General features: G+C 46.4%; 1 protein-coding gene across 1 annotated transcript in view; it reads left to right on the top strand.

Moving 5' to 3' along the window:
* Positions 1-23,891, top strand: part of LOC146188119 (developmentally-regulated GTP-binding protein 2) — a 29,633-nt gene extending 5,742 nt beyond the window's left edge. The window contains exons 5-13 of the mRNA XM_084603647.1: positions 504-564; positions 2,399-2,489; positions 4,597-4,669; positions 7,827-7,917; positions 8,351-8,525; positions 17,610-17,698; positions 17,826-17,884; positions 19,698-19,751; positions 23,783-23,891. Of these exons, the coding sequence (XP_084459773.1) occupies positions 504-564; positions 2,399-2,489; positions 4,597-4,669; positions 7,827-7,917; positions 8,351-8,525; positions 17,610-17,698; positions 17,826-17,884; positions 19,698-19,751; positions 23,783-23,869 (780 nt within the window). The 3' untranslated portion in view covers positions 23,870-23,891. The remainder of the gene's footprint in view (positions 1-503; positions 565-2,398; positions 2,490-4,596; positions 4,670-7,826; positions 7,918-8,350; positions 8,526-17,609; positions 17,699-17,825; positions 17,885-19,697; positions 19,752-23,782) is intronic.
* The last annotated feature ends 1,874 nt before the right edge of the window (positions 23,892-25,765 follow it).

Below are 25,765 nucleotides of genomic sequence, written 5' to 3'. Positions count from 1 at the left end.
TAAAGCACTCACATACCCGTTTAGGCCAAGCAATAAAATTAGACCTTGTGTCAGCTGATTGCCGTAGCAACAGCATCGTTGTGCCAACCTAGTATAGTGTGATCAGCTTCTGTCAATCCACAGTGATTACCTTCAATGTCTTAAAGTCGATTCTAGCAGATTGCTTTCATGTTGTAACCATTGCAACAATGGTGATGTCACAGTGCTTTTGCACATTATATACATCAGTTTAAGCAGGGTAACCCCAGATAATTTTTAAAAGAATGGCAGAGCGGAGAAATGTAAAAGAGACGCGGTTGCTTCGTCTAACTCACCCTTTGAGTCTTGGCAGTATCAAGCTGACTTGTATGTTTGAGAAGTGATCTTAAACCATGCATCCTGCATTAGTGTTCGTTTTACACCCAGGCTTTTTTTGCACCTGGGTGGAAGCTTGTGGTTGAGGCATCGGCGTACTCTGTAACACGTCTGATGTCTTTTCAACATCTCCGCAATGTTTGTTACAGTACAAAGGAGCTAACATACAGCTGCTCGACCTGCCTGGTATCATTGAAGGTGCTTCACAAGGTGCGTATATGGTCCCTTTTGCTCTGCTGTTTTCGCATCTATTTGGCTTTTTAAATATGTACTGTGGAAAATTCCAGTACATATATGTGTACTTGAAAAACCACTCTGATGGTGAATTAATTGGCTCGCCTTCAGTTTTTCAGCAGTAACTCTTGCGAGGTGGCAGAGGCTGAAAGTTTGCATTTCTTGTTCTTTTCTTGTATTACAACCTTGCATCTAATTTGCCGCTTCACCGTCAGTCAGTGCCCTTTTTTTCTTTTTTTTTTTTTTTTTTTGTGTGTGTGTGTGGCTACAGTTGAACCCGGTTATATCGAACCCGGATATATCGAATTTTGGTTATATTGAACTCACGAAATATCCCCTTCAAAATCCCATGTAAAAGTGTAGGAAAGCCGCGTCATATATCGAACTTAATTTCACCCGTCGTTCGATATATCGAACTCCACACCACGCACTGGAAAGTGTGCCTTCCCCAAAGACGATCGCATCACCCTTGGCCGTTTGCCGCGTGCCGTTTTCAAGCCACGTGCGGAAGGAATGAGAGGGGACAGTTCGGCGATGGCTGGTCTGGGCAGCGCCGCGCCCATTCCCCAAAGGCGCGTGCATCTGCAGTTATTGTTTTCCGCGCGCCAACACATAACGTTTGAAGCCATGTGCGTGGGTGTGCCCATCCTTTTGCCAAGCTATCTCTCTCCTTTAGCACGCGCTACGCATGCGCCAAGCCAGCTCAGCCCGTTTTCAGACAGACGTCAACGCTTTCTCCAGCGAGCGTGCATTGCGAACCCTCTGCGTGCGCGGCGGCTGAGGTGGCTATAGTGCCTGCGGACGCTTTAGCGGCAGCTCTTTCTCTCTTTTATTATTATTATTATTTTTTTTTTTTTGCGAGTCATCCTTTCTTATCGTTGTGCTGTTCGGACGGTAAGAAGCGGGAGTTTTTTTTTTTTTTTTCTTTTCTTTTTTTTTGCGGGAGTCGTTTATTCTTGCATGTATGAATCAACGAAAGCACGCGGTCAGCTGCTGCGATCATGACGCCCGCCCCAAGCGTGGCGTGATAAATCGAACCAGGCTTGTACGTGCAATCAAGGCATCACGGTCACTCTGCCAAGTTCGCTCCCCACCACAGCAGGAGCTATCAAAAAATAAACGCGCCCCGACGTTATCGCTGGGCAGCATCTTGGCACGCTGCCAAGAATTGAGCTGTGGATGAGACGACCGAAACGGAGTGGCGCGCGCTTCTGACATGCAGCGAAAACGCTCGCGATTTCTGCATAAATGTTTTTTCCTCCTCCTCCTCTGCCACGGCGACACAGAAACCTTGTTCCGAGCTGCCGCGGTGGCTCGAGCAGCGAGAGGGACGCAGTTCCAACAAGTTGGAAATTTTTTGCTCTGTCGTTGCCGCTCGTGGCTGAGATCGCTCAATCGCTTGCATGTGAGCGAGCTGGCCTTAACGCTTTTTCTTTCTTTTTCCAAATTCTCGGGTGCAAAAGTGAAGGGTGGGTTCATTATGCGAGTGGGTTGATTACGCGACAAATACGGTACCGTTTTTTCGCATCGTAAGTGCCGTCACAAGCCGATTTCTGTATATTTAATTATCGATATATCGAATTATCGATATATCGAACTATTTCGCGATCCCCTTCGAGTTCGATATATCCGGGTTCGACTGTATAACATTTTACAGTTATACTTACAATGCACCAGTCTTCATTGGTCATTGCACCAGTCTTCAGGCATAGAAATTGTAAAGAGCAAGCCCCCCACTTCCAATTGCTCTTTCTCATTATGGAGCAGTTAATCTTGAGCGGTCCATTCTTGCCTTGCGGTCTGTGTCCAGGCAAGGGCCGTGGTCGTCAGGTGATTGCTGTGGCCCGCACTGCTGACCTTGTTGTCATGATGCTCGATGCTGGCAAGAGTGAAGTGCACAGGTAAGAGAACGCCCCTATTTGAGGTCGTGTTTCATTGAGAACTTTTTCTTTTTTCTTAATGCCAAGAAATCTTCCTTTTATTTTAAATGATTGTCCCTGCCTTTGAACATGTTCCAAATATTCTCTGACTTTTTGTATGCGTTTTGTGCCCTGCCTGTAACGATCCCGCCCGGGATTGACAGTATTCCTAAATAAATAAATAAATAAATAAATAAATATGTATTTCCTGGTGTACATTTTTTTTTTTTTGCCCCCAAAAGAAATTTACTGTTGCGGAATGCTGCATCTTTTATGTTCTTTTTTTTTTTTTCATTTTGCACAATGTTTCTAGATGAAGCGCAGGTGCAGCGCAAAAGCCTCCAGATATGAGGGGCATGTCTCGTACACTAGAACATGTGATAATTATTTTTGTTTCAAGTAACGTGCATCATTTTATTCTGTCATATCGGAGAAAGATGTGCTGGGATCGGCACCCAGCACCTCCACCAGATGTCACATGGTGGTGACAATGCCGTGGGCGTAAAACAGACAGGCATTGTAGTAGCAATAAAATCAATGCTTTATTGGGCTGACTTGCACCTGCAGAACTAAGCAATTTAGCGGTGGTGGTGGCGGCAACAGCAGCAGACCTACTCATTGTTCGTCGAACTATGAATGCCCGTTTCACTCGTCAGCACTCAATTCAAGGTCGCCATGGAAACATCTACATAAAGCCTGAAAAGGTTGCCAGAACAACCTGGAAAATTGTGGGAACAGGCGTAAGTGGCTGGTATCATTCGATATGCATCTCGGTGTATCTTAGGCCACAAAAGGATAAAGGTGGGTCTTGGTCAAACCGACTGTGAACAAACAAAAAGCATAAGATCATACCATGCGCTACAGGCAAAGTGATAAGGCCGCACGCCGGTGGATGTTAGCAGTATAGCGTGCCATTGTGGTCCGGCCGCAGAAGACGACAACAGCCCCAGCAGACCTGCCAAGCATGTGCAGATTAGATTTCGTGGCTGCTCAACTGAATGCCGGCGGCGCACTGTCATGTTTCCGCCTGGCTGAGCGGGTCCTGCCAAATATAACTGGGGAGACCTGACAATGACTTGTGCCTTTGATTCATATCCACTGCAGCAACAAGTAAAGTTACAATCATTCGCGGCAGTAGTGAAACAACTGCATATTGATGGCAGCAGTAAAGAATTACCTACTGGTGATCAAAATTGATTCAGTGAGATCTGTTTATGAAATATTTGTGTAGTGTTCTTGCTTTTTTGTTTGTTTGTTTGTTTCCTTTCTTTTTCTTTTTCTTTCTGCTAAGGTTTAGATTGGGGCTAAATCTACAAAAGCAGCGTAAAGGCGTGCTCTAGTTGACTAGGCCTTACTCTCTAACTGCCACGTCAAAGGCATGCAGGTATTCCACGTTTTTACTTCAATGGCAGTTGTGATGGCTAGCTTCTCATGGTTTGCATCTAGGTTTGGTGAGGAAGTCTGTAATTCTGGAATTCTGTAAAGTGAGAAAAAGAGAAAAATAAAATGAAAAAATTTACAAAGCACATATAATTATGATATCGGCTGTGTCCCTGCATCACTAATGCTATGATCTCACTCTGAGTATGCAACAGCGTATTCAAAAGATGACTCTTTGTCACTCACACAGCACGGTTGCTTACACGGCATTTCTTGGAACATTGCACATGAACAGCTGGTCTTGCCCATGCCAGTACCGCATCCTCTTTTTCTGAAACGCCATACGGTTGCCAAAACCCATGTTGACGTTCGCTTCAGCGAACATCCAACTTTATTCTAAAAAGCTGCTATAAACTGCCTGCATATGTTGCTGTTCATTGTCAATGAAAAATTATGTACTAATATGGGTCGAATGCCAAGGACTGAAAAAAAATATATATGCAAGGAACTGCAGGATGCCGATATGAGTTTGGCTGTCCGTTCAGGAGCAGGCACGCTAAATACTGCCAGTCTGTGCCTCAGAAAAATGAGGGTGCTTTTTTTTTTCTTTTTTTTTCCAAGAAAAAAATGTCAACTTATATCTCAGTTTAGATTGACTATATCTGTGCTTGCCAACACCTTGTAACTCTCAACTTACTCCAATTTCCAGGAAGCTGTTGGAGCAGGAGTTGGAAGCGGTTGGCATCAGGCTAAACAAGCTACCACCAAACATTTACTTCAAAGTGAGCATTGCATCTTGTGCCAGCTTTCCCAAACAAGTGGAGTGAATGTTTCTGGGAGAGCCGTATTTGTATTTACTGAGGGGGAGCAGGGACGCCACATGGGCATCCCTCATGGGCTGCATCCTTCAGTGCACTGTCAACGTTGCATACCAGCCACGGAGCAAGAAACTTTTAGGAGTGGAAACTATGCTGCTTGCAGCAACCAGAAAAGGTCACAAGCCCGCGGCGCCACTATCATGCTGGCGGCGCCTGTTGGCATGGAAAGAAATTACCACCGTTTTGGTTGTTAAGGCAACCAGTCCAGGTTTCCTTTTTGTCGCTGCGGCTTCTAAGACGCGCCGCATGCCGCCGCCACTGCATACGGCCGCATCATGCTCCATGCTGTCGGCGCTACAATTGTGACTTTATGTGGTCACCAGCGCTGACGGGAGTTTCACCTCCTAAATGGTTTCTTGCTCCGTGATACCAGCTAACATTTTGCATACATGAATGGCATAAAAATTTCTTGGCACCTGTTCAAGCAAAGCATGCAGTGTAAAACATAGCAGGATGGAAAATGGTCTGATCGTGCTTAATGTAATAATTGTCTTTATTGTGAGCGTCGCTTTTTTAAAAAATCATGAAAGTCATTTTTTTACCATGCAGTACTGCACTGCATTAATGCGTTGCCCTGCACTCGGTGTAGTAAGTGCAAGGCAGCACTGTGAGGACGCAGCAGCTGGTGTTGTGGGTTTCCTTTCTTCTTTTTGCTTCCTTTTCCTGAAATTCGGTTAGGTAGACATATTCTGTCTGGCTGCACACTCATCTAGGTCTTGCGTGTGCTAGCAGAGAGTCATGCCGTTCTAGGTTGTGCCTGAAGTGCTAGAACACAACTGGTTTCGAAGCCCGGCACAGGTTGAAGGAGCCTGCCACTCGGTCGCCAGGTTATCTATCGCGAGGATGAAATGACTCTTCCCTTTGCATGCCACTGCTTTCTCTCTTGTGGAAACAGTCTGCACAGCCAGCCAGAGCTAGATACTATGCAAAATGAACTGCTTCTGCCCAAAGACGGTCATTTCACCGTTTTGCACAGCACCAGTGTGGCTGTGGAGAATGTTCGTTTTTGCTACCTTGCTTTGCGTGCGTCAGCACGCTAGAAGGCCTAAACATATTGGGAGGGGGGGGGGGGGGGGAGAACTTAAGCTCTGCCCTTAAGGACATGATGTGGCAATGTTAACTGCTCCAATTTGCTGTCTCCTTTACTAATTTACTGCTAATGTTTTCGTCTGTGCCTCTTTTATCCCACACATAATAATTCGCGTACAGTTGTACCCAATGTAGACATAAATCCCCGCTTTATCCAAGTTGTATGAACATGCCTGCGTGATCTAGGAGCAGCATGTGTAATTAGGGATCCAAAGAGCGAACAAGCATAGGGGAAATTAGGTGCTCGTTACAAATACATACAAGGGAAGCCAGCAGCCCTCGATTCCAAGCAAAGCATAGGAAATTTTTCTTTTTTTGTGGGTGGGTGCTGATCAGTGTGAAATAATTATGTAGTCAAGTGATAAACTACTAGAAAGTAGGTGAAAAAAGAACCACATGTCGCCGCTGCTATTCAAACCCGCAACCTCCAAATTTCATGTCCACTGCTCTGCTGACTGAGCTGTGGCAGTAGCTATTCAATCTTTCACTTTCCCAGGTATTTATGTTGCATATAACCTATCCTTGAGACTGTTCACCAACGCCACCCACCATCGTCCATCGCGGTGAACGTGGAATGCCGTGTGGTTGTAATTTCTTCTACTTTCTGGTCGTTTATTTCTATAATTACAGAATTATTAGCACCAAAAAAATATCCGATGCCTGGTGTCAATGGATTTCTTTGTTGGGATCCAAGGGCCCTGGAAGGTGTTGCTCTCCCATTTCAAAGGCAAATCCATAGTCGGCAGGCAGTACCTGTTGAATCAGCCATGTCATGTGCTCTTGTGATGGCGCACAACCCGACGACCAGTCTGTGCACGTCTATGTCACTGGCCAACGTGCAGGAGCCATGCCGGTGACTTTTTTGCTCACAGCGCCGGCAATGCCATTGCTGGGTATCCCGGTTAAAGGGACACTGATGACAATTTTTATGTTAGCTGAACCCGATAGTGCAATATTTTATGACATTGCTGTCACTTGTCCGGCAGCAAAAAGTGCATTTATTGGTGAGATATTGCAATAAAAAGTTGAGCAGTTTTTTTTTTGCCGCCGGTTGAATTCAAACAGTTCAAACCAACTACGTAATTGAATAAAGTGACATCGTCTATGACGTGATTGCTGGTCCACTGCGAGTGGTGTGGTCTAGCTGCAGCCGACATGAAAGCATGAAAGCTACCGCCGGCCTTTGTGTCGTGTCATCGTCAACATAGTTTCGCTTGCACCAGCCATGGATCCAGTTTCTGAATCCGACAATGATCTAAGTTCTTGCAGCAACCGCTGGCCTGCACTTCATTGGTCTCAACCCCACAGATCGTGCAATGGCTTTTGCAGGTTGAAGCGACGCAGGTGCACGGCAAAACATTATCTTCTGAATAGCACTTAGCCGTTTCAGCTGCATGTCAAAAACAAAACTATGCTAGCACGCCTGCGCCGGAACATCACCGAAACTAAAAACAAGGCCGCCAAGTATGTTTCTCCTTGCCTTATCTCATTTAGGTTGCCTTTTTGCCGTAGTCTCCATGTGATAAAAGCATGTTATTATGTTAGAGACAAAACCTACTACTCGATTCAAACATGCAGCGTAATTAAAATTTGTCAGCCTCCAAGATTTGTTGTGCGTCACGTAACTCGCAGACAGTTGCGAGCTTTGGCCGCTTCGGTTGTGATGACGATACCTGTATCTCTATTCTTACTCTTTTCTACCTTACTACTAGAACTTTTTTTTCAGTAAGGGTGGTCTCTTTATGATCAGGAACTGGTATTCTATCGATGCAAGCCCACTTCATCTTTTCAGTGCCCCTTAAATGCCATCATTTTGAAATAATGGGCTGAAAGAAGTGTAGCCAAGGCCTCTTTAAAACCACTACGTGGGCACAAGTGGATCTGGGCGTGTTCCTTGCAAAAGTATGAAAAATTGAAAATTGTCCTCCGGCGGCATTTGTGACTGAAGACGTGTTGTGTCTTGTGTTTTCAGGAGAAGAAAGCCGGAGGCCTGAGCTTCAACTCAACCTGCAACCTGACCAAGTGTGATGAGAAGCTTGTCCAGCTGGTTCTCCACGAGTACAGTGAGTTGCGTGACAAACTACTTAACTGCCTGCACTGCACTGTCAGTGTTGTGGTCGATGACAGCCAGTAAAGGGCATGACACTGACAGTTCAGTGACATTTGTGGAAATAGCCACCGTTTAATGCTTCCATTTGTTTCTGTGGCTAATGGGGATCACTTGGCAACAAGGGCAGCAGAAGCCCCATGCACATATGGGATTTGGGTGGCAGACAAGGGAAGGGCAGTATCATCAAATCCAGTGTTTGTTAGCTGTGCGTTGGGAGCTGCGTTGCTCTCCTGTCTTCTCCTATTGCTTGGGCAGTGGCCACATGATAGTGCTGAGTGATATGGCAGGCACGCAAGTGTGTCTGGTAAAATCATTGTTTACCTCACTCCTTTGCTCTGTGGAAGTATGCATTGCAACTGCTTGATTGCAGTTACATGTTTGTGCAGAGATCTTCAACGCTGAGGTCCTGTTCCGTGAGGACTGCACTCCGGAGGAGCTGATTGATGTGATCCTGCGCAACCGGGTGTACCTGCCCTGCCTGTACGTTTACAACAAGATTGACCAGGTCTCCATTGAGGAAGTGGACCGGCTTGCCCGCCAGCCACACAGCGTGGTCGTTAGGTGAGGCTTGTCGTGCTTTGATTTTGCTTGTCGTGGCAGTTGCCTGCATTTCCTAAGCTCTGCACAATTGTGCCGAACGACTGCAAATCATTAACACTTGAGGAACTGAAACAGGTGTAATAACTTGTATTCACAGAGATGTTATGCAGATCTTATTCCACTAGTAATAGGTATATAATGGGTTATGTGACGTTGTGGACAACTCTCATCTAATTAAGCATGAAAAATAGCTGTGCTGTTCAGACACTGCAGTTGTTAACTACAGTCGAGTCCACTTATAACAATATTCAAGTGGCACGAAAATTTCATTGTTATAACTGATAATTGTTAAAACTGTTTGCACGAAAAAAGCATAACAACTGCAAAGAGGGGTCACGGACTGCAAGTGACATGCGAGCTCCGCCGAAACATCGTTTTGGTGGCCCCGAAAGAGGTCTTGTAAAAAACACGAGAAGGTTGCTGCGGCTGCCTCTCAGCTTGAGAAATCCCGAAGTAACGCTGTGATGAAGGGAGAGAGAGAGAGAGAGACAAAACTTTTATTTAAATGCAGAGGAGATTGGGGCACGCAGGCGCCTGGGGTGAAATCACCACACGCATCTCACCACATACTTCTCACTGGCTTGCGCGAGAAAACCCCATGTCCGTTAGCCGTGCTTGCCTCACGCAAAGCGTGTCGACATCCTTCTCCATGGCATCTAGGTACCCCACGTAGTGCAGCAGAAGGTCCCTCGCGAAAACCAAGCCCTGGAGGGACTGAATCAACTGCAGTGCTTCCTGCGAGAACAACGTTGAGGCAGCCTGCCTTACCGCGTCATCGTCATTGTCGTCGTCAGGCGCCTGGTTGGACGCGTTTGCGCCCACTGTCAAGCGAGGACTTTTCTTTGTCGAACTTCTCAGTGGAGCGGATGATCTTCGACACCGTCGGTTGCGATAATGCGTACTCCTTCACGATACTGCACTTCGTCTCCAAATCGATAGCCGTGCGCTTTCTTTTCACCGGCAACATCGTCAGATAATCAGCGAGCAGATCAGCCATCTTCCATTTCGGCGGCGATTCAAACGAGACAGAGAAACCGCGTGGCCAGGATTCACTTCGACGCAATCAACTTGCACAAACAACCAAACCCATTGGCAGAGCTGTGCAAAATGAGGGGCGAGTGAGCAGATTAGCGCTGTCGGCGCGTTGGCGAAGTCCATTTGTGTTTCGGAGGGTGGCGCAGCGTAGAGCTATGGGCGCAGTTCATTTGTGTTCCGAGGGGTGGAAGGGCAGTGGGAGAAAGGCGCGCGTGGCTTACATTGCGGAGAACTCTACGACGGAGAAGGCCAGAAAACAGGTTCTATTATATGAGCGCACGGCAGGGAGAAAGCAGTAGCTGGAATTTCTTTTTTGTTTTTCGTTTTAAGGATTTCGCATTCCACTATTTTTCGGCACGAGCACTCAGGAGCCAGACTTCATTGTTATAACCGATAATGTGGCAAGGGGGCATTGTAGTAAGCGGGTGATTTTACCATAAAAAACATACAAAAGTGGACCGTGCAGTAGGTTTTTATTGTTGTAACCGATATATTGTTAAAACCGGTATCGTTATAAGTGGACTCGACTGTATGAGTGAGTGAGTGAGTGAACTTTATTAACGGCTCTGGGATCTTTTTCTTCGCCTCTTCAACCGAGGCTGACGAGTGGTTGGCGCCCCCAGTCCAGGGCACCACTGGCTTTCGCCAGTTTGCGAGCTCTTGTGACCAGGTAGAGCTGAGCCTCCGGGTCAGAGCTGGCCAGCAAAGCCTCCCACTGTCTTTCATTTGGGTTTTCAATTTTTTGTAGTTGATGTGAGCTGCATTCCCATGTTATGTGGTACAGGGTAGGGGTCTTCCCGCACCACGGGCACTCGTCTCTGAATGTCGTGGGATGCATCATGTGTAATATGTGTAAATTAATGAAGGTGCCAGTCTGTAGCCGCCTCAAATCTGTGGCCTCCTCGTTGCTGAGCTTTTTATGCGGCTCCGGATATACTTTCCGCAAGCCTCTGTAGTGTTGTAGTATTGTGGTGTAGTCAGGGTCAAGCGGAATCAGGTCCTCTGTCGCGAGACTGTTGGGCGCACGGTAGGTTGCATGTCCTCGTGCTACCCTGTCTGCGTACGAATTCCCCGTGATCCCTGCATGCCCCGGAATCCACACTAGTGTTTGAGTGTATTGTTTTGTTGGCTCGCTTGTGGAAAAAAGGATTTGGTGCGCTACCTTAGATAATTTACCCCGCTGAAAATTTCTGCACGCGGATTGAGAGTCTGACAGTATCGTCAGGCTCTCTCCCGTTTCTCTTCCTTGCCTGATGGCCAGTGCAATAGCCACTTCCTCTGCCTCCGTGACTGTACAGTTTTGGATCGAGGCGCTAACTACCTCCCGGCCTTCGCAGTCTGTGACCGTGGCTATCGCCCTCTTTGCGTTGGTTTCGTATAAGGCTGCGTCGGTGAACCTTGACGTGTGTTGTTGACCGAAATTTTTTTCATAATACTCTGCCCTTGCCTGCCTCCTTCCCGGGTGTAGGCGGGGGTCCATGTTTCTTGGTATGGGCCGAACTCGGTACCAATTTCTGACTTCCCGCGATACCTCTCTTGTCTTGTTATAAGCCTGCAGGTGTGTGCTATATCCCAGTCTTTCCAACACCCGTCTTCCCGTCCTCGTTTGTAGAAGTCTGTTTAGCTGTGACTTGATTTGGGCTTCTGCTAATTCTTGTATTGTATTGTGCAGACCCAGAGCTGCTAGCTTGTGGTTCGGTGTGTTCTTGGGGAGCTTGAGTGCGGTCTTGACAGCCATTTTGATGATGGCGTCCGCTCTCTCTTCCTCTCTTTTGGTCATATTGAAGTAGGGTAGAGCATACGCTACTCTGCTAATAACGAGGCTCCGGACAAGTTTGAGTGTGTCGGGCTCTTTCATCCCCATCTTTTTGCTGGTCACCCGTGCTATCATTCGGGCGACCTGCTGGGTCGAGGTCTTGAGCAGATTAAGTGTGTGTTGACACCTTTGATTCGATTGGAGCCACATCCCCAGGATCCTCACGGTTGTCTTTTCGGGTACTGTCTCTCCTTGCAGCCGGATCTCGAGCTTGTGGCCTTGATCTGTGGGAGCAGAGCGGTTGCCCTTCCCTCGCCAGAATCTGATCAGTTCTGATTTTCTTGATGAGCACTCCAAGCCCCTCTGTTTTAGATATTCTTCGATGACAGATGCTGCTTCTTGCAATTTCGCTTCCTTCTCCCCGAGTGATCCTGTGGTCGTCCAGATGGTGACGTCATCAGCATACATAGCGTGCTGTATGCCCTCCACCTTCTCGAGGCGCCTGGCCAGGCCAATCATTGCCACGTTGAACAGTGTGGGCGAAATGACTGCTCCTTGAGGTGTCCCTTTGTTGGGCGGGGAGGTCTCTGTTTCTATATTGCCAATCTTTATTTCGGCCGTCCGGTTACTTAGAAAGCTCCTAACGTACTCGTAGACTCTGGTTCCACAATTCGTGTCTGCCAGACCATCTAAGATCGCCTTGTGACTAACATTATCAAATGCACCTTTAATGTCCACTGCCAAAACTACGTGTTCTGCCGAGCGTGGGATACTCGTCAAGACCTCTTCTTTGATTTGCAGGAGAACATCCTGGGCTGATAGCTTTTCTCTGAAGCCAAACATGGTGTCCGGCATCTGAGCGCTATCCTCTAAGTAATTTTTCAGTCTATTATTGACAACCCGCTCGAAAATCTTTCCCAGGCACGAAGTTAAAGAAATGGGCCGCAAATTCTCTATTGCCATTTTTTTTCCCGGTTTCTGGATCATAATGACCACCGAGTGTTTCCACTGCGCTGGCACCGTTCCTGCTTCCCAATGCTTGTTCATAAAATGCGCCAGTGCCTTGATATTGCTGTTGCTCATGTTCCGAATTATGCCATTAGTGATCTTGTCGTCACCAGCCGCTGTGTTTCGAGTGGCACTTGCTATTGCCGTCCGGACTTCTTCCTCTGTGATCGGCTCGTCCATTTTCGGATTTGGGTCTCCTTTGTAATCTTCTGCGTATGGATATGGATCCTCTAGCTCTACTCCGTAGCATTTGTCGTGGACGGCCTTAATCACATCTTCCTTCGTGCCTGGGAATGTGTGTAGCAACCGCTCCAGCGACTTCTGCCCCTCTCGCTTGGTCTTGGTGGGGTCCATGATGGCTTTTAGAATTCGCCATGTCTTGGAAGTGCTGAGCGTCCCCTGCAGAGAGTCGCAGAATTTGCCCCAGTTGGCTCTCGACAGTTGTTCAGCGTACTCCGCCGCCTTCTTTGTGATCTCCACGATTCTCATCCTAAGCTTTCGATTGTGCCTCTGTTTCTTCCATCTTCTTAACAGTCCCCTTCTCGCTTCCCACAGGTGGAGTAGATGGGCGTCTATTTCTGGTGTCTCATTTGTGCGTGTCAGTTCTTGCGTAAATCTCTGCTTGTTTTTCCGCAGCGCCCCGCACCAGCTATCAAGATCCTCAATCTCGCCTTGATCCTCCTCCTGCGCTTCTCTGAACTTGTGCCAGTTGGTAATCCTGGCTGCGCCAACCTGACGCCTGATCTTGTAGGTGTGGATGGTCGTGCTCACTATATAGTGATCACTGCCCAGATCGTTAAGCGTGTTTATCCACTCAACATCACCGCAGTTCTTGACCATCGTAAGGTCCGGGGTAGTGTCCTTGCTCACACTATTGCCCGTTCTCGTGGGCACTCCCGGGTCCGTTACCAGTGTTAATTCATGTCTGTCTATTAGCTCTCTAATAATGCGGCCTCTTTTGTCCTGTCGCGTGTATCCCCAGGCCAGGTCTTTTGCATTAAAGTCGCCTAATATAATTAGCTGATTTCCTCTTACCAAGTTTAATGTTTCTCCGAGAAGCCTGTCGAAGTCGATCTTTCGTTGGGAGGGGGGGCTGTATACATTTAGGATAAAAGTGCCCTGTTTTTTGTCACTCTTTTGGACCACCTCCACAAGGATATGGGGTGTTTCAATCCCTTTAAATTGGTCATGCCGAATTGTTGTAATGGTCTTCTCCACCATTGTCGCCACCTTCCAGCTCTCGTCATCGGCAGCAAAGACCTCGTACCCGCTAATTGAAGGGGAACTGCCAACCTCCTGTAGGGCTATCACAGCCGGTGGTTCCGCTTGTGAGGCCAGCAGCTGTGACAGCATCCCCTTCTTGCGTCTGATGCTTCTACAATTCCACTGCCAAATCTCTAGGCGGTCTTGCTTCGCCCTCTGGTGTCTAGTCATGATCGGTCTCAGATTGCAAGCTGGTCAGTCCGGGCCTGTGATACGGCTTCTCAGCCCTTTCTCTTACTGTGGTGGCTGTTGTTTGCTTCCTAATCAGTTTGGTCATCTCGATTTGCATCGCCTGAAACTTTTGTTCTATATAGCCTGTGACTTGTTCCATGGCTTTCTTTGTGATTTGCTCAATGATGTGTGGGAGCAGCTGTGCTAGCTTTTCCTCTACTATTCTTCCTACGTCTTCGGCAGTCAAAGGGGGTGTCTGATTTACCGATGGTGTGGATTTTTCGAACTTGTTTTGTGTAATGTTAATTTGGTTCTGCATCTGATCTAATCGTTGCTTAATCATTGCGTTCTCCTTTCTTATCCCTTTTAGCTCGGCTAGAATTTCTGTTCTTTCCTCATCTAGCTGTTTTTGGGAGGGCAATGCTGGCCAGCTCACCTGATCAAGGTCTTTTTTCTTCTCTTCTTTATTCTTCTCCCAGGCGCCTGGCTTGCTTTTCTTCGCTGGCTTCTTGGGTTCCGCGTTGGCCTCCGACCTGGACTGGGACCTGGACCGCTCACACGATGTTTCCTCCTCCCCGTCCGAACTGAACCACCTCTGATGCTTCTTCATGATGCCCTTCGTTTCTGGGCGGCTCTGACGTGGCTTTGGATGTCCCTTTGTCTTCTTTGGGATCTCCTTGAGCTTGCTTCGGCAGCCGGTGGCTCCAGTCTCATGTGCTCCTCCACAGAGAGCGCATTGAGGTTCGCACTCGTGACTTTCCTCCGGATCTTGCTTGTTGCATCTTCTGCATGCCCTGATAGACGGGTTCGGGCATACGTCTGTTCGGTGTCCTGGCTTTCGGCAGGTGTAGCAGAATTGCTTCGTTGGCTTGTACGGATCACATGGGATCTCTCCCCCATAGTAGTACACCCACTTCGGTACGATTGGCCCCTCAAAGACAATGAGGGCCGACTTGGACTTGCCCATTGCTCTGGCCGCGATAATTTTCACGCCCTGGGTCCTGACGAACAGGTTCTCCATTAATTCTTTCTCCGTTGCCCCGGGGTTGATGCCGTGGGCCACCCCTTTGAGGTACTCTTCCGGTGTAGTCATGAAAGCGTTGACCGGATGGTCTTTTCCCTCGAAATTCAAGCTTCGGATGCTCATCATGCGCTCCGCCATCTGCATGTCTGGGGTGCTGGTGACGATTATGTTGGATCCCGGTCGGAGGCGGACCAACAAGTCTTTCAGACGAAAATTCTGTGGATATCCGCAGGCTTGCGCTATAGCCTTGGCTGCTTGAGGTGTTGTCAAGTTCTTCACCACCAGACCCTGATGGGGTCTGAAGATCACCTTAGCGTCATTTATCGGCAGTGGTTTCGCGCGCCTGAGTCGCCACTCCGCCTCTCCGCCTTTAAAACGGTTCGAATTTCGCGCTCCCTCCTCCGCGCCGGGCCGGCGTCCTCTCGGAACAGGCGCGTCAGCTATGTCGTGACGTTGGCTGGAATCTTGCATGGTGGCGCTGCCTCCGCGGCCTCCCCGGCTGCTCTCCGCGCCGCTCGCCATCTTGGATTCATGTTCCGCCGCAGCGGCCATCTTGGCTGGTGGCGCCGTCGTCGCCATCTCGCCCACTTGAGTGTTTGCTTTCGTATTCTCGGTAATCTTGGCCTGACGCTCCCGTTTTTTCGCTTTTTTCTGCCATAGTCTCGAAACTACGGTTGTCCACTCGCCTTGAAAGGTGTTTTCCGTGGCATTCGTATCGGTGGAGCTGGTGCTGGCAGCCGGCGTTCCGCCTGTTTCCCCGTCGGGTGGAGGCAGGTTCGGGCACGGTGTGGTGTCCATCGATAGATCTTGGCCTTGGGTGCCGTCCATTCTCGAGCGAAACGTTGGCCCGGATGGACCTCCTTTGTCTAGATCCTCGCCCCCGCGGTGGCTGCCGCCAGCCGCAGGGCGCTCTCGGTCCCACTCGCTCCTCCGCTGCCGCGCTAAGCCTAACGCTGGCGTAGTCGATGGAAGTGCTGCAATAATCGAAAAATCGGTGGTCCGCTCACCAAAAAGTTGGTACAGTCAGACTCCTGTCATCTTCCGATGTTCGCTTGGTACTTTGAAGGTGGTCCGATGGAAGTTGGCACCACAATGGGCTCTTTTGTCAGGAGCCGAAGTGGACCGAATGCTCGGCAAGTACAAAGAATGGGTTGACAGTGTAGTTGCTGTAGGATAGCAGACACTCCACAAAGTGTTAGCGAAGTAAAAGAACAAGAATAACTTGGAGCTGATCAATTATATTGATGCCAAGAGAATGCAATTTTACTTTCACTTCCCCATTCTGCAGTACTGTACCGCTAGAGCCACTACCAATACTTGTAGCTTCACTTAGCCCCTATCGTCATAATAAATCAGTCACTACCACCTGTCACAGAAAAGTCATAATGAAGTCACTAAAGGCAGCGTTTTAATCTAACCAGCGTTTCATTATGGCGTTAATGCCATTGCCCTCAGGCTTCATGCAGCTGCTCTCAGCCAGTTTCCACCTTCAGGCACTATGGACTATTAAGTACAGATACAGTCGGACTCGACTGTATCTGTACTTAATAGTCCATAGTGCCTGAAGGTGGAAACTGGCTGAGAGCAGCTGCATGAAGCCTGAGGGCAATGGCATTAACGCCATAATGAAACGCTGGTTAGATTAAAACGCTGCCTTTAGTGACTTCATTATGACTTTTCTGTGACAGGTGGTAGTGACTGATTTATTATGACGATAGGGGCTAAGTGAAGCTACAAGTATTGGTAGTGGCTCTAGCGGTACAGTACTGCAGAATGGGGAAGTGAAAGTAAAATTGCATTCTCTTGGCATCAATATAATTGATCAGCTCCAAGTTATTCTTGTTCTTTTACTTCGCTAACACTTTGTGGAGTGTCTGCTATCCTACAGCAACTACACTGTCAACCCATTCTTTGTACTTGCCGAGCATTTGGATCAGGCAAAACTGAACAATGTTGTGGACTATGTCTAGGGGCTGAAACGTGTAGGGGCTGAAACGTGGAGGCTAGCCAAGAGGGTTCTACTTAAGTTCAGTACAACGCAGAGGGCTATGGAACGAAAAATGGTAGGGGTGACATTAAGAGATGGGAAGTGTGCAGAGTGGGTCAGAGAAATAACTCAAGTTTCTGACATTCTAGTGTAAATCAAGAAAAAGAAATGGGCATGGGCAGGACATGTAGTGCGAAGAGAGGATAACGATGGTTGTTTAGGGCAACAAACTGGAGGATTCTAAGGGAAGGAAAGCGTAGCAGGGGGCGGCAGAAAGCTAGGTGGACGGATGAGGTTAAGAAGTTCGCAGGGGTCAAGTGAATGCAGCTAGCACAGGACCGGGTTAATTGGAGAAGTATGGGAGAGGTCTTCGTCCTGCAGTGGGTATAGTCAGGTTGATGATGATGCTGATGTGTCTAGGGACTTACACCGACATTGCAGTGCGAGATGCATTCCTTGCGTTAATGCTTGACTGTAATGGAATCTGTGCCGCTAGGGTTTCGAGCGGAAATAGCAGAGGGAATGGGTAAACATTTTGCACAACCCCTATGAAGTCTCCACAATATGTGAAGCCTAGCATGCTTCACCAGGTCCTTGGATTTCTTGTTGATTTTGAGATTCTGCTGTTGCTTTCGTGGGGCTTGGTTTTAAAGCGACACTTAGTCTCATAGTAGAGAAAAGTCAAGTACAATAATGTCACGGACCAGTACACATATCACAAGCAGGTTGCGCAAGACTGAAAATTGTTGTTGCAGTGGTTTCACCTGTTTCTTCCCTGCTTTCTGTCCTCGATCCACACAGTTGCAACATGAAGCTGAACCTGGATTACTTCCTGGAAAGGCTGTGGGAGTACCTGGCTCTGATTCGGGTCTACACCAAGAAGCGTGGCTGTGAGTGTGTTCGTCATCGTACAATAGACCTTTTATATTATCTTGTAGACACTGTCCGCACAGCATCTCCAGTACCATAGACTGTTGACATTTAACTCCTGTTTTCTGCACTTTTTTTTTTCTCTAGCTCCTCCCGACTTTGACGGTGGCCTTATTCTTAGGAGGAACGCTACAGTTGAACATGTGGTAAGCTTCTTGTATGTTGCGTACTGTTCATTAACGACTCCTCAAAAAAAAAGGAAAAAGTCTGTTGGCACACAAAGGATCTTTGCATTGTTTCCTTGCATGTTGTTATTGCTTGTGCCTAGTTTGAATTTATTCATTATGCTTTTTTGGAGAAAGCCTAATAAATCCTAATAAATATGGTCGAACCTGGATATATCGAGCTTGAAGGTGATTGCAAAATGGTTCGTTATACAGAAATCGGCATGACATGTTTCGTTATTGGAATAAATGATACCGTGCTTTACTCACGTAATGAACTTACATGCATAATAAAGCCAGTCCCGATATTTGGCTGCTGTGAATTTGAAAAAGAAAGAAAGAAGTTAGTCGTTAGCGTGTCCCCCACCCCCCGTTTCGCGCTGTCTTCGTCTTAGACATGCTTCACGGTGATATCATCGCAGTGTATGCCTGTGGTGGGGTAGACTTGACAGCGTTCCAGCGCCCTTGATGGGAGTGCCCGCGATCGTGGCGTGCTCGGCTTGTCCAGTCACACAAGCCCGGTCTTCAGTATGTTCGCTTTATCACACCGCGATTGGGACGAGCACGACACACACTGGATAAAGTGTCTGATGTTCTGTCAGCATCCGCTGCATGTTTACCTGGCTTTTACGCTTGCGGGGTGGTTGCTACTGGTCCTCCAGGGTTAGGAACACAACGGCCATCACATTTTGCGGGGGAGGCTCCTTGCCACCAGGATATTTGTTGTGCATGCCATCATTGCACTCCCCACCGGTTTAGTGGCGGACGACGGCTGTTGCAACATGCATCTCTTTTCTCTCTTTTTTGTTTCTCTCAATTCTCCTCTGCACGAGGCAGCAGTGGTGGCTCGGCTAGAACCACTTGGCAGGATCATGCTTTTTTCTTTTTCTCTTTCCTGCAGTCGCAACTTTACGACATATGTTACCTGCCACGCACAGAGCGTTATGAGCACACATCTTGGAAAGCGTCCAACATTCTGTGTGCTACTCACAGTGCTCACTTTTCAGCCCTTGCACAGAGCATGCTGCGGCAGACAAACACAGGAGAGGAAGTAGGAAGGGGAAAGAGAGAAAGCTTGATGGAATTTTTCTTCCTCGATGCCCTTGCGCTTTGCATTTTCATGTAGTTTCCTCTCTCCCCGAAGCCACAGCTGCATTAGCTAGGTCTGCTGCGTACCGACCACTGCCAAACTGGTTCCCTCTCATTTCCTCACGCACGTGGCTTGGAAATGTCACGTGGTGCGATCACGGTATAGATGGAAAACTCATCAGGGCGCGGCACTGCTCTAGACTGGCCATTGCTGAACCGGTTTTCTCTCGTTCCTTCCACACACAGCTTGAAAACATCCTCGGTGTCACGCAGCAAACAACCATGGGTGATGCAATTGTTTGGGAAGGCGCACCTTCTAGTGCTCAGTGTGAAGTTGAATACATCGAACGACCAGTGAAATTGGAGTTCGATACACTATGACACTTTCCTATACTTTTATGTGGGATTTTCAAGGACATAATCTACGAGCTCAGTGTAAACTCAAATTCGAAATATCCGGTTTTGACTGTACATGCGCCAGGGCTGTCTAATTTGTGCCCTGTGAGAATAAGTGCTACCCAAATTGCATCCACTTTTTTTTTTTTTTTTTTTTTGTCTGTTTTGTAACTGTTTCAGAATGCAGAAAAGGTTGTGGGCAGTTTATGAAGGCTGGAGTTTCGCATCTCTTTTTTTGGTGTTCCTTTCCCTTGATGGCAGTACTAGCAGCTCTGCAATATATTTGACATCCTTCTCAACTCTTTTACAGTGTCATGCAATCCACCGCAGCATCGTCCATGTCTTCAAGTATGCACTTGTCTGGGTGAGTCACCGGTCTTTGATTTCATGACCAGCTAAATTTGCATTTTCTTCTTCCTTTGTTTCTCTCTCTCTCTCTCTCTCTCCCGCTCTTTCATTGCTCTATTTCTTCTTTTTGTTTTTTATCTCCATGATAGGTCACGACACACTCAGTGTTATTCAAGCACATTCGAATTGTTTCAACCTAAAGAAGCATTTTGGTTGCATCATTATGCCTGTTTAATTATGCATAGCTTTGTACTTCAGTTCTGAGCAATTGTATTAATGGACCTTTACGTTTGATGCACCTTGTCCAAATGAATCAAAAGCTCATCTACCCTGGTAATATGGTACGTAGTGGCGTTAAGCTGTTAAAGATTGCAGGTATTCAAAGTTTTTAAATGTGTGATTTTAAACCGAAAAACCAGTAGACCTAATAGGTACGGATTTCATGAGCTTATTGTGTCTGTAGTGGGCTCACTAGTCTGTTCCATATTCCAAGTTTGTCCCAGGACTCTTCACAGCATTAGCCGCTTACAACTCTTACCTTGGCTGGAGAATACAAGTCATCCATAGATAAGCATTCCCCACTAATATCGCCATATGCGCACAAAAACACGCACTCCTGGAATTTTCCTGTGCATAATGTGTCCCAAAAGCACTGTGAAATGTGCCAGTGGCAGCTGAGCTGTTATGAGCACCTCGACACAGGTGGAGAGCAGTACACAAACTTTGTCGAGGACATTATATATGTAGGGTTATTCTTTTTCGGGTTTTATGTTATTTCAAATTCGGGTGGTAAAAATCAGGTGTTGTTTTTTGGCTTGATAATAGGGAAGAAATTGTGTTTTTCGCTTAAACACTCCGAAATTCGGGTTTTATCGGGCTAAATTTACAAACTAATAATTTATTCGATTTGCCCTGATTGGTTGGTAACAATTAGTAATGTTTTGGGCTGCTTTAAAAGAAGTATATCATAATTCTGCTTTTCTCTCGTAATTATTACTCGCAGTGATGTGCAACAGTCAGGTTTTGGACAAGAAACCTTTTATTCATGTTAACTGATCATCGACATTTTACACTTCCTTATTAACATACATAATCATTTTCGTTTTATACATAATCACCTGCATGCGCAACATTTCGGTTTCCATCCAAGACCTGTCTGGGCTCTGGAGGTATCTTAGCTTTGAGAACATTCACTCAACGCCACAGCTGCCACTAGCTAGACACATCACTGTCAGTGCTGCATTTGCTAGCTTTGGGTAGCGCACAGTTGCAGAGTTCCAATAATCCATCACTTCAACACTTTCATTTGTGGGGCTTGCTTCCAGCAAGTACTGGTTAAACTCGTCATTAAGCGAGCCTACATCGTCCGTCACAGAAATAGGTCGGTAGTCCTCAAACGACCGACTCAGCAGCCGCTTCTGAAATGGATCGAATATAGCACGCAGGCTCCATGTTATCAGCTGTTTTTCTTTGTCCGAGACATTCCATTTCAGAGTGCAGTCCGATTTTGTGGATAGTTTCGAGCAAAACTTTTCACAGCAAGTTTTTACTGATGCGACATTGCTCTTAAGTAAGAGTCACGAAACCCCTTTTGCCTGATCACTTTTACAGATCATCGTGGAAAACTCGTTGACAGTCTGCTGTAGCTTGATGTTTATGAGGTGGTTAAAGCTTGGCATCAGACGTTTTCTGCTCTTAAGTATTTTCTGAATACCTAAATATGGCTCGAGTGCATATCTCATTAAGACTGCCTTCGAATAAAGAATCTCTTTTTCAGAAAGTATCGCTCGAAAGCTTCTGCTTTAGAGCTTTCATACGAGCTTTCAGTAAGTTCTGTTAACCCCTGAAAGGCTCTAATACAAAAAAAATTCTGTTCCAAAATTGCCAAATATTTATGATGCGAAATGCTTCGATAACATGTTTAAAATAGGAAAATAATTGCAAAAAATATACAGCAGCTATTACCTTTTTATTTACCATTCCTTGTTGTCTCCATTTAGGTGTGATGTAAAAAGAAAAATAAATGTCAGAGAAAGTGCAGAAAAAAGATACGCCTTGAATTGTCGTACACACTTGTTTATTCCTGTATAGAGCAGATTAAACTAGCTTACATTGCCATCTGTGTGGCAGCGCTCAAAGCATGGCACCATTGCGTGAGCTGGCCATTGTCTCCTCGATGCATTCTTCTGCTTCAGACTCACTTTCGGTATAGACATCATCACTATCTTCCTTGCTTGAAGAATAAAACAAAGTCTACATCCTTTTTACTTGCACTGTCATCATTAGATGGATAATGTTCTCTGGCACTAGAATGCCGCACTGATGATGCCATGTTGGTTTGAAAGCATGGTAAAATGCAGGAAACACAGGAAACACTTTGTGCAATCTCGTGTGCAAACTACAATTCAGTAAATGCGCAAAACATAGAACATGCGCTGCCATCTATGTTTTAAATAGGAAAACACCATTTGACGAGCTCGTCAAAAGCCGCTTAGATCGTCGCCAAACACCCATGACGAGCTCAGCTTGTCATAAGCAAAAAGGCGGCGATCACTCGTGACGATCAGAGCTCGTCATAAGCCCTTAAAGGGTTAATGAGCTCCGCATTTATATAACGTCAACAAGCGCTTTCTAGAAGCTTTGCTTCTTTTCGGAACTACAGAAGAAGGCTTCTTCTGTAGGCCAAACTGGCTATTAGAGGCACAGATGTTGATGTACTTTTGGTGCAGCTCGTTAACGTACTTAAATAATGGTCCAGACTTGATCACTTAGTATTGAACATCAGACATACAAGGTGACGAAATGACATGGTCAACTCTGACATGATTCAAATGTTCTAAGTCTTTCACATGCAAGATGTGGATCGCTTCAGATTCACAGATTTCACATGTCATTCTTCGCATTTACTCCGCTGAGTCTGTGGCTACACCTACAACATCCTTCCACATCTTTCCCACAGTCAGGAGAGCCTTGCAGACTACCCTGGCCACTGTGTAGCTGTTCGAAGCATTAACTCTGTCGACTTCGACCAAACAAACCTGCTTCTTTGTTATTTTTAATAACAGCTCAGGAGAGTATTAATGTTAGGCACTCCGGTGATGTCAGGGGATTCGTCGACAATAGCGCTCACTTTAACGGCTTGCACATCATCATGGATTTTCGCTATATCCCTGCCAAAGCTTCTTTCAGATATTTAATCCGAAGTCGTTGTCCTGTTAGCATGGGTTTAGTGGCCTTGCAGTATTTGCGTACGCAATTCCCCAGAGGTCCGTCTGCCTGGTGCATGTTGATTCCACTGTACGCCAGGGCATGAATGAAGTTATGAACCACGCCATCCGCTTCATTGTCTTCCACACGCTGCCTAAAGGGGACATCAAAGAGCATTGACTGTGATGTGCCCGCTTTTTCAGCTTCATGGACCACCATCTTCAACTTCTTATGACGGGATGATGCGAGACGCTCGCAAATTCGGTCGTAGGGCTTATTCGCTGGATCGGTGACCATCTGGGTTTTGCAGTACTACTTGCACATTAATGCGCGGCTCCCTTCAGTCTTTCACTGCAATCTCTAGATCCTCATGTTCTTTGCTCCAGTCATCCAATTTCTTTGCTTTTCTTCCCATCTCGAATGCCTGTTAGCAGTGCTGTGAATGCACAATGTGTAAATATCACTCCTGTGTGTGTGCAAACTGCTCGCGGCTTTGTTTGGGAATGCGACGTTAGATGGCGCCACCGGCCCTGCGGTCAATAATTGTCCATCTGTCAGCCGCCTAGGCCGCTTCTCGCCTGTGCACCATGCGCACAGCAATTCCGTGAGCACAGTTGTTCCAGAAATTGGAAAAAATCGGGTTTTATCCGAAAATGAAAAACCCTATAAGCACCCATTTCAGGTTATTATCACAATAGTAAAACACCAACACCATTCCCCATTTCCTGTCTGCTCCTCCAAACAAAGCCCTGCTCTATGAAGGTTTCCCTCTCTCGTGCACCAGCTAATGTTGTGGACTTCGAACTGTCCTTTGCATTATTTCTTTAACTGCTTTTTCAGGGCACCAGCACCAAGTACAGTCCACAGAGGGTTGGCCTACAGCACGTGGTTCATCATGAAGACGTCGTGCAAATTGTCAAAAAGTGATGAAATGTCTGTTGCCTAGGAACTTTTGATGTCTGCCTCTCTTTGCATTCAAATCATTCAATTTTTCTTTTTATTTTTTTGCAGCATTTGTATTATCAAGCAGGGAGCACTAAAGCAGACAAACCCAGTGACATTTTCTCTGAGCTGCGAGATCCATGTAATGTTTGGCCCAAGTGCTTCCATCTGGTGGTCAGTGCCAGCAGTGTCGGTCAGAATTACATCTTGCTGCATACTTTGTATGGCAGTACATGCAGTACTTGATTGACCACAGCAACAAAAGGGCAAGCATGTGTGGGTTTGCCAGACACAGTTTAGAGCTACGTTATCGTTATCGCAAGCTGCCAACCAGGCCATATAACGAGAATTCTCAATTCAGACAAATTGGGTTCAAATTCTAGACACTGTTTTTTTTTTTTTTTTTTACTGTATTACATGGGGCCAAGCGTGAGCAATTTGCACCTCCCACAATAGTGTAAAACTGGATTTGTTGCAGTTCTGTGCAGATAGTGTCAGTGGACAGAGACTGTACAGCCGCTCTTGCATATGTGATATACTGCGTGGGCAAGGAGGGAGGATAAGGCCTTAACAAGGGATGCCATTGAAGCAACAGTTTGAAGTCAAAAGCCAGACCTTTGTCATAAATACAATATTGCAATAAAATTTGTCATGAACAGAATGCAGGTCGTACACTTCTGGCTTATTACTCTTAAATTTCCTGGTGTGTAAAAACCTGCATTGCAACAAAATGCGGTGAATAAAATTATGATTAATGAATTATTGAAAATTTTATTTTTCTAAAAGTGAGATGTAGCAAAAGAACCTGTTCTACTGGAAATGGCATATGAATTGACTTTTCTTTTTTGTTGGGTTACTGCTACATAAGATGCTAGCCTAATTAGCTGTTTAAAATCGCCCACACAATTGCAGGAGTGCGATTTGAATGCCTTGGATGTCCATACCCACATAGTATAACGCACACTACCGAGCGTCCCAGCTAACTTTAGCCAAAAATATTTGCTCCACGGTCTCGTTGCAGCGGCAGGCTTGTAAGTCTGCGATGGTTTCTTTGCCCCCCAGTCAGCGCACGTGATGGGGCAAATTGCAGGAAATGCTGCCAGCTCACCACAACCATCGCCAACATATCGGCCTACCGCTGCAGCCATTGAGTCATGGCCGCAGTTGATTTCGCTCGCTCAAACCATGGTTAAGCACACACATTTGTGGTGCTTGAATGTGCTTGTCACATGATTTTTTTTTTTTTATCGCAAGCTTTTTTTGGAGCAGTAAAAAAAAAAAATTAAACATATGAGGTTTCTTTTTCACAAATAATGGATTGGGGGTTTCTGAAAGCGCTCTCCAACTTTGCAAAGCATGGTTAATGTTAAAATTAATATTTGATAATATATAAAAATCTTAATTACTACTTAATTGTGTAATAATAAATTGTGTGTGGTGTGCAAGACTGCCAACATCTGTATGCAACTGGTTTCCCTGGTTTCCTCAAGTATATAGTCTTTTATACCTTTGCTAAAATTATCTGGGACGCTTAGTATATAAAGCCCAGGAACTATAGTGACAGTTTTTCTTGATCAGAGAAGCAGAGGGGTCTGCATAAGAGCAAGCATGAAGAAACTTTGCCTGTTTTGTCTTCTGGCATTGATTTTGGAACTTAAGTGAACAATCATTTGTCAATCTTCCAACTGTGAAGTGCCGATTGAGGCCCATTGCTTAATGAGGCATGCTATGTGTTCACTTTTCAGTGAGAACAGGGAAGCAGCATATAAGTATGGCACTATCTTTAATCAGTGAAAAGTGGTGGCAGTGAGCGCGTGAAGCACATATCAGCAAAGCAGCACTCCCATGTCTTTTTTCTGTTTGCAACGCAATATCGTTACT

Source organism: Amblyomma maculatum, chromosome 5 (genome assembly GCF_055883805.1).
Source record: "Amblyomma maculatum isolate TAMU_Amacu chromosome 5, ASM5588380v1, whole genome shotgun sequence".
NCBI lineage: Eukaryota > Metazoa > Arthropoda > Arachnida > Ixodida > Ixodidae > Amblyomma > Amblyomma maculatum.
Note: the sequence above shows the minus strand (reverse complement) of the source record. Positions and strands in the feature narration are given on the sequence as shown.